This window comes from Prunus avium, chromosome 7, assembly GCF_965620075.1.
Source record: "Prunus avium chromosome 7, drPruAviu1.hap1.1, whole genome shotgun sequence".
In the NCBI taxonomy this organism is placed as follows: Eukaryota; Viridiplantae; Streptophyta; class Magnoliopsida; order Rosales; family Rosaceae; genus Prunus; species Prunus avium.
This window is the reverse complement of record NC_142290.1, coordinates 36696648-36711441: the sequence shown is the minus strand read 5'-3', so window position 1 is coordinate 36711441 and position 14794 is coordinate 36696648. Positions and strand designations below refer to the sequence as shown.

The 14794-nt window shown below is 38.5% G+C and overlaps 3 protein-coding genes across 3 annotated transcripts; all 3 read right to left on the bottom strand.

Moving 5' to 3' along the window:
- Nucleotides 1-686: 686 nt before the first annotated feature.
- Nucleotides 687-3639, bottom strand: LOC110750963 (stachyose synthase-like). The gene is made up of 4 exons (XM_021951357.1): nucleotides 2158-3639; nucleotides 1866-2043; nucleotides 1375-1742; nucleotides 687-1256 (listed from the first exon to the last, which is right to left on the bottom strand). Exons 1-4 carry the CDS (start codon nucleotides 3637-3639, stop codon nucleotides 687-689), a joined length of 2598 nt encoding a protein of 865 aa, XP_021807049.1.
- An 824-nt stretch (nucleotides 3640-4463) lies between these two features.
- LOC110751030 (putative E3 ubiquitin-protein ligase LIN-1) lies at nucleotides 4464-11381 on the bottom strand. The gene is made up of 15 exons (XM_021951448.2): nucleotides 10505-11381; nucleotides 9209-9457; nucleotides 9012-9097; nucleotides 7720-8880; nucleotides 7478-7622; nucleotides 7053-7307; nucleotides 6616-6922; nucleotides 6365-6489; nucleotides 6161-6277; nucleotides 5902-6033; nucleotides 5698-5820; nucleotides 5503-5613; nucleotides 5269-5415; nucleotides 4865-5110; nucleotides 4464-4745 (listed from the first exon to the last, which is right to left on the bottom strand). Exons 1-15 carry the CDS (start codon nucleotides 11303-11305, stop codon nucleotides 4728-4730), a joined length of 4023 nt encoding a protein of 1340 aa, XP_021807140.2. The 5' UTR covers nucleotides 11306-11381; the 3' UTR covers nucleotides 4464-4727.
- Nucleotides 11382-11893: 512 nt separating this feature from the next.
- On the bottom strand, nucleotides 11894-13824 carry LOC110751126 (Phosphorylase superfamily protein). Its single transcript, XM_021951556.2, has 5 exons — nucleotides 13486-13824; nucleotides 13228-13295; nucleotides 12990-13145; nucleotides 12486-12737; nucleotides 11894-12388 (listed from the first exon to the last, which is right to left on the bottom strand). Exons 1-5 carry the CDS (start codon nucleotides 13715-13717, stop codon nucleotides 12050-12052), a joined length of 1047 nt encoding a protein of 348 aa, XP_021807248.2. The 5' UTR covers nucleotides 13718-13824; the 3' UTR covers nucleotides 11894-12049.
- Between the last annotated feature and the right edge of the window lie 970 nt (nucleotides 13825-14794).

The following is a 14794-nucleotide window of genomic DNA, read 5'->3' as shown; positions in this document are numbered from 1 at the left end:
TTTATAAATTAAAAACAGGTACACTATTCATACTAGGTAAATTATATTTTTCATAAAACAAACAATAAAAATATTATTAGTTATTTTCAATAGAACAAGTAATAGGTACATTATTTTTTCAACATAATTAGTATGTACAGTATTATTCATAAACAATTATAAAGTAGATTATTAGTCATGTATAATTCATAAAAAGAAAATAACATAAACATTTTTATTAAACAAACCGATTACCTAAATTTGTATTTATTATTAAATTTTAAAAAAATGTTTCCAAATTAATTTCTACATCCATTACAACCATTTGGAGATCTTTCCAAATTCAACGTCTGTCATTATATACAATCCAATTAAAAACTATTTCTATATTGATTCCTACATTAATATACAAAATGCAATAATGGCTTAGTTGGGGGTATTTTTGGAATCTGAAAAGTACAATAAATCAGATTTTATGCTTAATTAGGTAACTTGCTGAGTTGGATCCTACTCATGGGTTTTTACTTATACAAATTAGGGTATGGCAAATTGAATTTGAAGGATGTAAGCCAAATTTACTATACATTTAATAAAGAGGATGAATATGGAGATACATTCTTCCATATTTTCCTAACTGCAAAAGTGCCAAGTGCAGTCCCACAAAATGAGCAAATGAAAAGTAAGTAAATTCAGTAGTATCTAACATCTCAAAACACAAAACCCAACTCAGAAATGCCAGCAGCTTCCTCAACCCAAGGAAGACTCAAGTTCAGTTTGCCCTCAGACCACTCGAAAGCCACCTCAGCACCGTTGAAATAACATTTCTTTGGACATCCACTCGAGTAGGCCAAGAAATTGCCTCCTCCTTTAACCTTCATCTTGGCAGTAAACTCACCCTCACTTTCGTACTCCAACTCTTGGACAGTTCCTCCACTGTTGAACATGTTTGTAAGTCCAATTGGCGCGAATTTGATGCTATCGCTGAGCTTTTGGACTGGCACAAAGGTGAAAAGCTCGAACGAAGACGGCTGGAGAGTGATTTGAATTGCAGCAGATTTTGGAGTCACAAGGCGCAGCTCATCAGCCTGGTTGAGATAGACCAGGTACTCTTTAGCCTTGCCCAAATAGGCTGCTTCTATGTTTTGGTCCCATTCAATATCAGAAACATGCACTGAACAAAAGATTGGCTTGTAGCAATCTGGATAGCCTTTGATCCTGTGCTCCTTGGGGTCCCAACCAGCCCCTTGGCAGTTGAACCCTCCAATCACTCCACCATACTATGAAACAAGTATATAAAAAATCGAAACATTTAACAATCGAATGTGGGAAAGGACATAAACAAACAAGCCAACAAAGATATACCAAACTTAAGTAACATTGAGTGGCACAATATACCTTGTTCAAGTTCCAAATTTTGAGAGCAGTCTTGTTGTCAAATAAAGGGTTTTTGAAGAGGCAGTCCCTTGTTGGAAGGGCAAAGTTCTGGCACTTGGGAATGGTACCATCTGGGTGAACAAGCTTCTTTATGAGATCAAAATCATGGCTACCGACGTAATCACTTAAATACACTGGACCTCCACAGATAGCCCTGGATCCAGCATGATATTTGGCACACAGATGGTCTGATTGGAACATATCCCAATCAGGGACTATCATCTGACCCATCCACATGCTGTTGTAGGAACAGTGGATCATATGCACACCTTGTAACCAGTAAACTCCCATAGGATCTCCACTTGGATCCTGGAACCAAAAATCATCTCCTGAAAGTTGCAGAAACAGAATATAATCCATGAATGATCTTATTAAGAATTTCATGTGGTACTTTTAAAATGAAAATATAGGTTGTACACAAGACTATGACCAATTTATTTAGACTTTCTTACCAGCTCTTCCCATAGAGATTTGCTTTGTCCCAAGGAAGAAGAAGTCATTGCATTGTTGCATGCTAGAAATAAGCCCACTCCCATTGAAGTTCTTCACAAGAGAATCACTCAGCCCCTTGTAATAAGCCTTTGCAAGCTCCACACGGCCTCCATATTCCTCAGACACATATTCAAGAGTCTGCATGAAAAATTCATATGAACAAATAAAGCGTGCACAATTAATTTGATTATCAAAACAAGACAACACAGAGCAGAAATCAAAATTCAAAATGGTGATGTGTAGAAGACTTACATGAATAACATCCACTTTGACTCCTGTGATACCAACTCCGGAAAGGTACGAGTGCATAGAGTCATATAAAAGATTAGCATGGTCCGGATGAACAAGTCCCATCCCACCCTCAACGACTTTATCCACAGCGAGATCATTCATAGTCCCAACAAGTCCAGGAGAGACAATGCAGGGAGTGATCCTTGCATTGAGGTGGGTTGCACCTGGCTTAACACCAGACCAGGCACCACAAAGAGCATGCCATACATATATATCATCCAAACCCTTAAACTTGGTTCTCAAGTCACTTGTGAAAGCCTTAAGCCCATAGCTTTCAGCCCCACAAGGACTTCTTCCACAGCCATTATTAGAAGCACTGCTTTCTTCTCCACCAAGTAACACATTCAACTCTTGATTCAACTTCTGAATTTTCCTTTCGAAGTCGGATAAGTCAGTGACTCCACATTGAATGGCCTTGTCACGGTCCTTCTCAGCATGCTCTAGTTCAACTGCTTTGCCTATCAACATCTTTGGCCTTTTTGGATCAAATGAAGGAGCGTTGGGACCCAACATGCATCCACCTTTGTAGTTCTTGAACTTCTTGCACTCATCAAGCCTGTGAAGCCTAGCATTCATTTGACTCCCACAGAGAACTAGATTTTTCGCGTCCTCATTTGGATCCTGATCATCATCAAAATTGATGCTTTGCCAGCCATCATCAACGATGAGAAAGCGAGGGGATACACCGGCTTCAGCAAATTCATTGATACCATGCCAGATACCAACAGGTTCTACAGTCAAGTAGAAGGAATCCCAAGTGCACCAACCAAATTTGTCAACAAGATTTGGGACTGTTTTCTCTTCCAACAGCCTAAAAGTATTGAGATGGACCCTAATAGCACTAAAGGCCTCTTTCATCAAGTTGTAGGGATTGTCAGAAGCATGGATATAAGCAATGGCATCGAAATTTGATGCTTTCACTTGGGTGGAACCACTCTCAGCACAGATCATGACATGGCCATCAGTGCCAGGTTGAAGAGCAGACCTAAAAGAGCCATCAACAATGGGGATGATTATGACATATGACTTTATTTCAGGGACATCAAAAAGAACCCATTGGGTCTCCAGTTGCACATTTGACCCAGAGTTTCCCACCCACATGGTAGACCACCATGTCTTGAACCTAAAGATGCTAAGAAAATCTCTGTCGCTAAATCTGCCCAAGGAGTTTATCAACCTATGGGAAGCCTCCTCCTTGTTGAATCCAAGGAACCCTCCCTTGTGGGACAAGGCACCGACACGGTGGAGCAGAGGAAGTGGAACATCATCAGACGGCTGGAAGATTGAATAAAAGGGATTCAAAGTGACATTGCTTGGAACTTCAGAGAGCAATGGAACTCCTCTAACACTAAGCTTTCCATTAGAAAGATCAAAGTATTGTTCTAAACTCTTGGATTCGGACACATTGATGATTGGATTTAAAGAATCATTTGGAGGTGCCATGAGCAGAGGAAAACAGAGGATTACAAAAAGTTCTGAAACTCAAAGATAGCAAACAGAAGGGCTTGGTTTGAAGGTGAAGCATAAGAAAAACCAGAAAGTATTATATAGAATGCAGAGGGTCGATAGTTTTGAAGTCATATCTTGGGTATCAAGGAAAAACGAAATCTGAACATTGAAAATGAAAATATTCTTTAGTTTGATTACGTTCTGGAAATATATGATCTTGGTCTCCTACAATGTCTCTGCTGTATAACTGGAAGGCAAAATCTTCGATTACACTATTATTAGTGAAGTGCATCAACCATTTCAGATTTTAGTTAACTAGACCAACTATCTTCCTATACTGAGACAAGATGAGAAAGAATCAAAGAAACATATGAAGATAAAGACATAATAAGCCCAGAGCCAGAATTGGTAAGCAGAATCTTTAATGCACTTGGAGAAGATGGGCTTTTGATAATTGAAGAACAAAGAAAGTAAGTACTTATTACACTTGGTGATAAAGATTCTAACATGGCTGAACAAAGGAAGAAAGTAATTATGACAAAAAGAAGATTGGATTTGAGATTGGCAGAGCACAAAAGGCAAGTAATGAATGAGTTTTGGAAGAGTGATTTGTAATTTGGTTTGCACCGAAAGAAATGGGGATATGGCAAATTGCTATGCGCACGTATTTATGTTTACTTTCTCTGTTGCATTAATCACATGAAAAACAAACCAACTGGTTGTTTGCTTCCTAGAAAGCAGAACATGGGTAAATTGCTATGCACGTCTTTAGAGTAGTTTGTGCAACATATATTTGAGTTGGGTAACCTCAGATTGACTTGGGAATTTCTTTTCTTTTATTCTCTGCGTAAACTCAGTCTCTGTACAACTCTACAACAAAACGCATTACAATTCTCAGTGTTCTACATCTGATATGTCTTTATTTTGGCTAAAGCAATATATATTTTCCATGAAATGCTCCCTGACAAAGAAGAAATATTGCAAAGAATTTCATTTTTTTTAATAAAATAAAAAATAATCCATCTTCAGCTGCTCTTCCAGCAAAATATATTTCCGTCCACCGAAGTTACCAAGTCCTTTTCTTAGCTCAGCCCCCATGCCTGCAAACCGGCATAGATTTTTACTGTAAGTTTTTTCTTTTTTTTAAAAAAAAGGCAAAACCATGGAAATTATCCCAGTAATTCTTGCAGATTAATATTAAGAAAAAAAAGTTATTTACCCGGATTCGGCCATCAGAAGTTCCAGTGACCAAAACTTCCTCATTGGCATCAAGAGCCAAGCAAAGAACCTTACAATTGGTACCAGTTTGTAGGGTGTCTATTCTGTTCTGCTTCTCCCTGTCCCATATTTCCACGCTTCCTCCTTTACCTCCCAAATAAATTAGTTCCGAGCTTATGGCCATTGTCCGCACTTCTAATGTAGTTGGCAGAAATCCAACCATACTGAAGTTTGCAGCATTCCAAATCTTGACAAGAGAATAAAATGGATTAAATGGATATATTTATATATATGATTTTTATGCTTCATAAACTCATTTTCTTGAGAGTTTCTTTAAGACACTCCAATCATGCATACAAGAGACAAATAATTTTGCATGGTATTAGATACTCTTACAAAAGGTACCTTCACGGCTGCTCCATCCGCAGAAGAACTGGCTGCATATATAAGTCCACTGTGAACTTGAATGGCATGGATAGGATTTGCTTTCGAAAGTAATTTCCGAGTGCCATTTTGAATGGTACTGAGTGTTCCTGTGGCCAAATCAATCTCCTGAGAGTTTCACACAAGTTTGATTATCAGCACATTGAGAGAAACAAACTATTAGCTGGGTTTAAACTATCACTAGAAATTTTTTACCTGAATACCACTGTCATGGCATCCGCAATACAATTTCCCGTGTACTAGAGAGAAGCACTTTACATATTTACTTGAATTTAACAATTTGGATCCTCCATTCCATGAATGAACCTGGTAGCGAATAGCATGCAAACCATTAGTTGCAAGTTCATGGTTTTTCTTGCTTCTAAGCAAACCATTAGTTTTGTTGAGTACCTTGATACCAGTACTTTGTGGAATGAAGCAAGCAAGGGTATTGGTGACGGCTAAACTATGAACTTGATCCTTCATATCATGTACGTGTACACAATAAATTGCTTCATTGCTAATAGACCATACCTGCAGTTCAAGAGAAGAAACTTTAGTCTGAAAGTTCTGCAACTGATAAAGACACAAGAAGTATCAAGATTTAGACCATACCCTTGTAGTTCTATCAAGTGAACCACTGTATAGAGTCTCCCCTGATTGCAAAATTGCCAAGCTAGTAACTGCCTTTGTGTGTTCTCGAATTTCTTGGATTAGATGAAGTACGCTGCCTTTACCTGTCCATACCTTCAGAATTTGGAAACCCACAGCAATCAAGAAAAATTTACATGGGATAAACATTGTTTTGAAAACATTAAACCACATATATAAGAATCTGTAAGAACAAGAAATTTACACTTGCTGGTTGAGCTACCTTTATAGTTCCATCTGAATGGCCCGAAAATATTTTATCCTTGAAGCAAACTAATGAAAGAACCTCTCCATTCTCACTGCAATCTACCTGAACTAATTCTTTATGATCCCACAGTTCCTGTTCTCAAACATGAACATATAATTTTGTCATGACCTTTCTTTCTGGAACAAGGTATATAGTATACAAAGGTTGCAATGAACTTACTGCGCTAGAGTCTTGCCCCTCAGAAAATAGTTTTAGCATTTGAAATGCCAAGGGAGTGGATCTCTTAAGCTCTCTCAGGCCTTTTACGATATCCTTTATTGAAGAAGTTACCTCACTCATCCCTTCTGTAATTCACAACATCAAGAATATTTAACTCATCCCAATTTTCGAAGTTTTTATAAGTAAACTTTCATACAATTAACTGAAGCTTTCAATTGCCCCATTCAAATCCAAGGATGACCTGTTCTTACCAGGATCATGGATGAAGCTGTTCAATGCCAGCATAGAGAGGGCTTTGTCTTCAGTGTCCTTGGCAGACTTGAATATCGATATGAAATGTTTGAGCAAGCAGACCCGGGCTGCTCCACGTATTCCTGTGTCTGGAAGAACATCGAGCATGTGTGCGAGCCATGTGGCTGACACAAAACATGCTGAACATATTTCTGCATATCTGCTCTTCAAGCCTTCTGCCAAAGCCTCAAAAAGTAGACCAAACTCATGGCTTGCTAAAACAAATGCCATTTTTCTTTCCCAATTATTAGCCGCCTTCTCTTCCTCCTTTTGATGTCAACCAGAAAAGGACATTGTTCAGGAAATGGATTCATGAAGATGATCGAGTTGCCAAAACTAAGGAAATAAAAAAAGCTAAAGCAAAGCAATGCAGTGCAAATTTTTATATAAGTCTCACAAGAGTTTCATCTTCTCCAGAAAAGTTGCTAAGTTGATCCATTCGCACACTACTTTTGTAACTTTTGTCAAGGCCAGCACGTTTCAGAAGGAAAGCCCTGGTAAGAGGCTTTCCGGAAGTGGTGAACCTCCCTTGCAGCGACATAATTGTCTCAGCAGCAGCAATTTGAGCAGTAGGGAACTCCACATTTCTGAGACATGAGATGAGAACGTCTATTGCCTCTTCACGGTATATGCTCATCTTTCTCGGCTCTGCCTACAAACCAACCCAGTAATTATTAACTGACAATCACTAGTACAACCAAATAGTCAATGCAGGTAGTTACTTAAATGCAACATGACTTCCTGCAATTAACAATCCAACAATCAATTCAAGGAAAGATTTCATGAAGTTCTAGAACAGAAGAAAGAGAGAGAGTTCCAAACCAGAAGATCAAGTTGAAGTAGTAGGCCAGCCACAATAGGACACTGGTCTTGAAGTGCTGTCTGAAGATAAATAAGGAGGGTGTGCATTGTGCTGAGAGGACCTTCATCCTTTATAATATGCAGGATTTGTTCATTGAATGTCCTTCTGTCTAACACAAAGATTTATGTTTGTCATGCTGCCTCGAGTCCAAGAGTCATTGAAGATTTGGACAAACACAAACAAACTTGAAATGTAAATATACCTGTTTAACTTAACTAACTCGGAGAAAAAGTGAACAATCTCAAACCGTTCTCTATCATTTGCACCCATAAAGCTATCCAAAACAGGAGCCAACTCAGCTTTATCAGCTATTGTGTTCCTGCACTTTCCATCTTGTTGCATACATCTCAATAAGATCCCAACTGCTGCAATCCTCTCTTCTACCGATTCAGATTCCAAACTGCTAGTGATTCTTTCAAGTGCTTTTTCAGAAATCACAGTATTAACAATTGAGGAGGCAATGCCCTCTCCACTGCCACCAAGAATCAGCCCCAGTAAAACCACTGCAGCTGTTCTTGGCTTTAGACACATGTTAAGCAAATCATTATCTTCCTTCCTAATAACCATTAAGAGAGAATCCACCATGTCCAACTCAATTAGATTAGGGATGGAATGCCTTAACAGATATATCAAGACCACAGCCTCCTTCAACCCCTTATTGAAAAGAGTTGCGATACATTCGACATCAGAGTCAACCCGGGTCAGTGTCTGGATCACAGCTTTGTCTCTTGACCCCAGCTCAGACAGTAGAAAAACTGCAGCTGACAACACACTGGAATCAACAGAATTGAAAAGAACCTCCACGAAACCATTAATAACAGGAGGTTTTGTGAGTAAACTCTGAATATCCCATTCCACATTTGCTTCCTGCCAGAATCGCTCGATTCGAAGAACAGCCAGTTCAGACTCCTTGAGAATTTCTGACATACAAAGGTTCGTAATTGCATGTCTTAACTCTCCAACTGCACCATCAAGGCTGGCTTGGCTTATAACACTGTCAGGAGAAGTTGAAGGCATTATGGACTTAACAACTGGGTCAGCCACCGGGCTTGTATTCTGCGATAGGTTTAAGACTGCACAAGCAGGGTTCTGTTCTTGCCAACTTGCAATAAGACGTTTGAGCACATAGTTGGTTTTAGGCAGTTGGGTGCTCTGCAGATTCTGGCGGGTAATTGGGCATGTTGAGTTCCCTCTTTCAATCCATTCCTGGATCGCTTTTCGCTCGTATGTCTGGCCGGTCTCAAGTGTCACAGGATCATCAAAAATGGTGCTAGTTATGGGACACACAAAGTCCTTGGGAGGAGTATTTTTTCCACCACCACCAGAGGTGCTATCAGAATCTGCCATGAGCCGATCTGGAGAACTAATAAACAACAAGAAATCCAAATCCAAATTCAAAATATTACAAAACGAAAATAGACAATGTGATATGCTAATGTGTGGCGTTTGTCAATACCAAATACTCAAAATAAGGTTTGATTGATGGGTACATACCTACTTGACTCTGCAGAAATGGGTTGCTTTAGTTTTTGAATTTGGCTCTTTGTAGCCTCAAACAACTCCATTTCTCTGTTGTTTTCCTACAAAACTCAACAAGACAAAACACTAAAAACAAAACAAAAAAAGCAGCAGCATAGGTATTATCAGACCAAAGCTGCAGGTTCTTTTTCTTGTTAGCATCGGACTATTACCTCAATTTCAGCTTCAGAATCCAATGAAGAAGAAGAAGAACCAACTGAGTTGTCCTCCAACGAAGATTCTGACTCAGAGTCTGAATTCACATTGGCCGATGCTTCCAACCTCCAGGAAGATTCTTCCTGGACCGTCAGGATATTATTAAGATAAACTCTTTGAGGATAAGCTGGTGGTGGAGACTTGGGTTTTCTTCCCCTGCTGCTGCTGAACAATTCAACTGATGCTTCTGCTTCAGCCCATATTGGCTGACAAGGTCCAAGAAAATCTTTATTACGTAGAGAACGGTCAAACTGAACACATGTTTCACGATGATTCCCAAAGTCATGTATCAAAATCCGCAGACACTGTTAAGTACGTCCCAAACTTCCTAATCCCGTTGCCTTTTTTTTTATTATTATGCACCCTTTATATAATTATGTAACAAAATTGAAATAATACCTAACATTCTTTTGAAACGTTCCAAAGAATCCAATTAGCTGAAGGGTTTTTACGACATATCCTATTGAGAGGGGTGATAATATACTAAATTCACACACTATACAGATGCTAAGACTCAAATCTAGAATCTTTTATAATGTAGCAATTGTTCCAAACCACTACATCAGTGGATGTGGATCCTTTGCGATCAATATTTATATCTTAAGATAGCATATAATATGCTGAAAATACTAGGTGTGAGTTAATATATTTAGAACAGTCCTCTTTATTTATATGATAAAGTGACCTACCTAGGAGCAGGACAAATTGCATTTAGCTTTGATTAATGTATGATAAACAGTCTGGAACCCGTGGGAGTTTGGTGACTCGAATCTCACAATAAAATAAATTAGACAAACCTAGGAGCAGGACAAATTGCATTTAGCTGGGTTTAGATAATGAGGTTTTTGCAATAAGACAAACCTTCTTTTTGTATAATTTAAAATAACAAATATTGTATTAAATTAAAAATAAAATTGTATAGTAAGTGGCCCATTGTCAGCCATCCAACCTCTTGCCACCAGCTGGCAGATTCAAAGACTTAACGTTCATGAAAAATATAAAAAAATAAAAACCCACAAAATACCACATGTAGCTGCCCTCTCATTTTTCAGTGGTTTGACAAAGTCAAAATAATCTACCAAGAAAAAACATACTAGTTTAAACGCTTTTTATTATTTTTTAAAAAAAACATTTAAGAGAGGAAAGGCCAAAGATCCAGAAGAAGAAATACCAAGTTTGAAGATCAGTCGACATAAAATACCAATAATAATGAACAAAAATAATTAAAAGTTGAAAGAAAATAAATTTATTACATTATACCGTCCGTTTTCAAATCCTGGTTCCTCTGTTTTGATCCTCTGTTCATCATCTCCATACTTGACTTGATCAACCCTCTCAATCCTCTTCAACATCACTGTGGGTGGATCAATCAGTCGACTTGCATCTTTATTTTCCAAAACTTGTTTGAAGTAATTACTAAAAACCCTGCAATTTTCATCAAGAACTTTCTCATAATTGCTCTCCAGCTCCTTCAGCTCTGAAGTCTGTCCCCCGCTCATCTTCGACAAAGATTTCGAGCATGGAAAAACGACAGACATGTCGGATATGGAACAGTCGTCGTTTTCATAACTAACGTTTGTTGACAAAGTGGGTAATATTTGTGTTCTTTGCTCATTGTACCAATGAAGAACAGGGAGGAGGTGGACTAGAAAGAGCTCTTCGAAAAGTACAGGGGCGAGTTCAGTTCGAGCGAATGAAGGGTCGGTGTGGAAGATGTCGAGGAGGCTGAGAGCCGCTTCGATGGGGCGGCGGTAGAGGCCGTAGATGAGGGAGAGGAGGAGAGAGGAGAAGGGGTTTGAGGGGTTCGTGAGGAGGAGCTTTTCGGAGAGGCTGAGAGAGGAGGCTCGAATGGCTGGGCTGGTGGAGGAGATGGCGTTCTCTAGGGTCTCCGCGGCGAGGTTTAGGGGGTTGAGGGCGGCTTGGGAGGCAGAGGAGGGGAATTTGCGGCGGAGGGTGGAGAATAGGTGGCGGCGGAGCTCAGGTTGGGAGAGTGTTTCGGATACAAATGCGGTGGTGTGGCGGAGAATTTGGGAGGAGGAGGTGGTGGTGGTCATGGTGGTGGTCAGTTATTACCACTCATGGTAGCGTGTAGTTATGTTATGAAAATGTTTTTGGAAGCCCTGGTTTGGGCTTTAGTTGTTTTAAACGGAAATACAAGTTTTTTAATATTAGTGGCGGGAATTGCCCTTGGACGGCCCTTTTTAAGCAGATACAAGCTAAAGTGGGAGGGACATATTGGTCATTTGAAGCAGTATTTTCAACGGTTGCGAAATGCTGCGGCAAATGTAACCCATTTGAGTAAACTTTGCGCTCAGTCACAGTAGAATGCCTGTATAAATATAAATATAATATGCCGCCCTGGCCGGCTTGACTGTTTATTATATCCTCAAAGCCAAGCATTTCTATTTCTTGTGAAAGGGTAACAAAGATGGCCTAAATCTAATTAATCTTCTTCTTGTTCTTCTTCCATTTGTCACTGGTTTTCCTATTGAAAAATAAACAATTTTCGACACGTGGGATTCGTTGTGCGGCTGAAATTTGGCTACTATCTGCTGCAGACTGCAGGTTATTGGATTGAAGAATTCTGAATTTTTGAACATTTGAAACTTGGTAGGAAGGTACCTCATTAAGTAACTCTAAGATGATTCAAGAAAATGTCTTTTGCATAATTAGCTCATAAGGGAAAGGAAATGGATAAAATCTCTAGGCACAGCACAAACAACAAACTAAACAAAACATAATTCAGATTTAAATATAAATTATTCAAATTTTAACAAATCAATGGTGTGTGTGTGTAGCTATGAAGACAGCAAGGAAATGAATCTAAGCACAACATCAACTGCATTTTGAGCAGCCAAAGATGCAAAAGTGTTGGCTTCATTGGAGACAGAGGAGCCTCCACCGGCCAAATCAGAGAGAGCTCTAATTACAATAAACGGCTTCTTCTGTTGGTGACAGACCAAAGCCACTGCAGCACTTTCCATGTCAATGGAAGTCGCATTGAATTTGAAGTTCAAGAATTCTCTGTATGCTCTGTTGTCAACAAACACACTTGCACTGATGCCTCTTTTGACCCTCACCACAATGGGTGCTCTTGGCAGACAAGTTGTATTCACACAACCCCCCAACTTCAAATCCTGTGTTTCCAAATTAATTCCAAATTATTACAACACCAACAGACAGAAAAATATTCCACATGCCAAGAAAATTTGTGGGTTTCTTGGTGCAAATTACCTCTAGTTCCTTGGCAACTGCAAAAAACTTAGGGTTGACTGGAACCCAGAAAGCATGTTGCCTAACTTCAGGAGTGCCATGAACTGGGAAGACCTCTTCTGGTTGATACCAAACATTGTTCAGAAGATTGGGAACAGACTTGCCATTTCTGGTTTTGTTGTTGAAATCAGAAAATTTTATGTGACCAACTTTTCTTGTGTAGTCTCCAAATGATTCTAAGGACAACTCATTACCAGGCCCATCTCCAAACCTCTGCATGCATTCAAGTGGCAATGGAAAATATAAAGAATATATAAGATTTTGTGTGACAAGTGATATTATTACATTTAATCTTCTTCATCAAAACTTAAAAGGTTAATTATGTATTGATAATGCTAGTTCTTTGATATTAGCTTAATTTCCAAAGAAAATAAAGATTCAATATTTTCTGATCTAGATTACATTGTCCTTGTTTATGAAAACCAGAAGGGACACGGAAGAAAAGGGAAGTAGAAATTTTTATACCTGCCAATTCCAAAGGCCTGTATGAGCCCAAAATTGAGGGATAGTCACATCTCCAATTTGGAGTTGAGGATCTGCATTTCCTGCAATTCCATAGTGCACAACACCTTTCACCTTGAACAGGCTTAGCAGTAATTGAGTTGAGATCCCTGCATTAAGCTAGTCATAGGTTTCTAAACCAGTTATATGATGCATCATTAACCAAAGAAACCAAAGTAAAACAGGTTATGCATGAACATACCATGCTCAATCCTGTCATAACAATTATAACACTTTCGTCTTCCAACCGTCCAATTCGAAACCTTCTTCCTGTAAAATTCAGTATGTAGAAGTTGGTCCAAGTCATTTTCTTTCAGTGCAATCAGTGTATTGAGAGAGTACAAAGTGAAAAATACAAGAAAAGCAACAACAACAAAAGAGCTCATATCTTCATCAGAGAAACTTTTTTACCAAGAAAACCAAACCAAGGAATTTAAACTTAATGGATATGTTTATGTACCAGAAAAATCTAAGTAGGGAAGCTTCTGATCAGCCACAAAGCTTGTGGATTGAAGAAGAGGGTTCAGCTCAAAGAAATTTGGCACCACAATGCCCAAATATGGACCCTTCTTATTTAATATATCAATCTTTCTCATGGTAGTGTGGGAAACTGCACCACAGGCTATGCTGCAAATCCCCAAAAAAACCAATACAAGAAAAACCATTAACTCCATCCTCAAATGGCTCCCCATCTCCCTCTAAACTCTAAATAATCCCCAAAACTTGATGACCCTTTGCAGGGCTGCAGTGCCCAGTGGTGGAAACATTTATAATCTATTAAACAAAGCATGTGAGGTTTGAATCAAGAAATGTGAAAACAACTAACTTAGAAAAGTATCAAGGATGAATATTCTCATTAGTATTTGTCTATAAATGAAGGTCAACACAAGGAATCTCATAGTATATTGATGGATGTGGGAAAAAACACAAAAAAAATTGGAATCTGATTGGACTGATAGTGATTATTAATCAAACAACTCACAACTTATCATGGTACCATTCATAGATTGAGTTGATTAGTCCATAGATCACGTCGACTAGTCGATTAAACAACTTATTAAGCTGAATGTTACCAATTTTTTTATACTTGTGACCTAGTTTTAAGATCTGACTTTTCGAATTTGGTTTGAATGGTCTAGCTGTTATCTTAGTTTTCATCTTAGTATGAACACCTCCTCTCTCTTTTCAGATCAAAAATGTAACTGGAGGGAAAAAAACAAAAGAAAATTTGTTAAGGCAAAGTTGGAATTAGATTAAACTAAGTACTAACAAGAAATGAATTGATCTAATTGGAAAAACAATGGTTATGGTTTGTTTTTTCTCTTGAAGACTATTCAAATGTTTTGCTTGAACAACTCTCTCTCCCTCTCTTCTCTTGTCTTCTTCATCCCCATAAACCCACATGGACAGACTGAGAAGGTTACGTTACGTAACGTTATGTTACAACTAGACTGCGGTGAAGTCAAGTCAACTGGTGGAAAATATCGAACCGATTGGGCCGGTATGCATATAGATGGGCCCATCTAAGTTCATAGCCAGCCCAAAGCTACTGTAAATTCCCAAGTGAGCTTTGTTAACGGATCCAATCCCATTTTAAATTAGAAAGTTTGGCTTGTGATTTCAAAATTATTATTATTTTAGTTGGATTGATACACTCGACATTTTCATAACTATGTTAAAAAAAATTGCGATTTTTTTCCATGAATTGCTTGGTTTGGAAAATGCACGCATTATTTATACAATTATAGTCAATAAAATTCATGTATTAT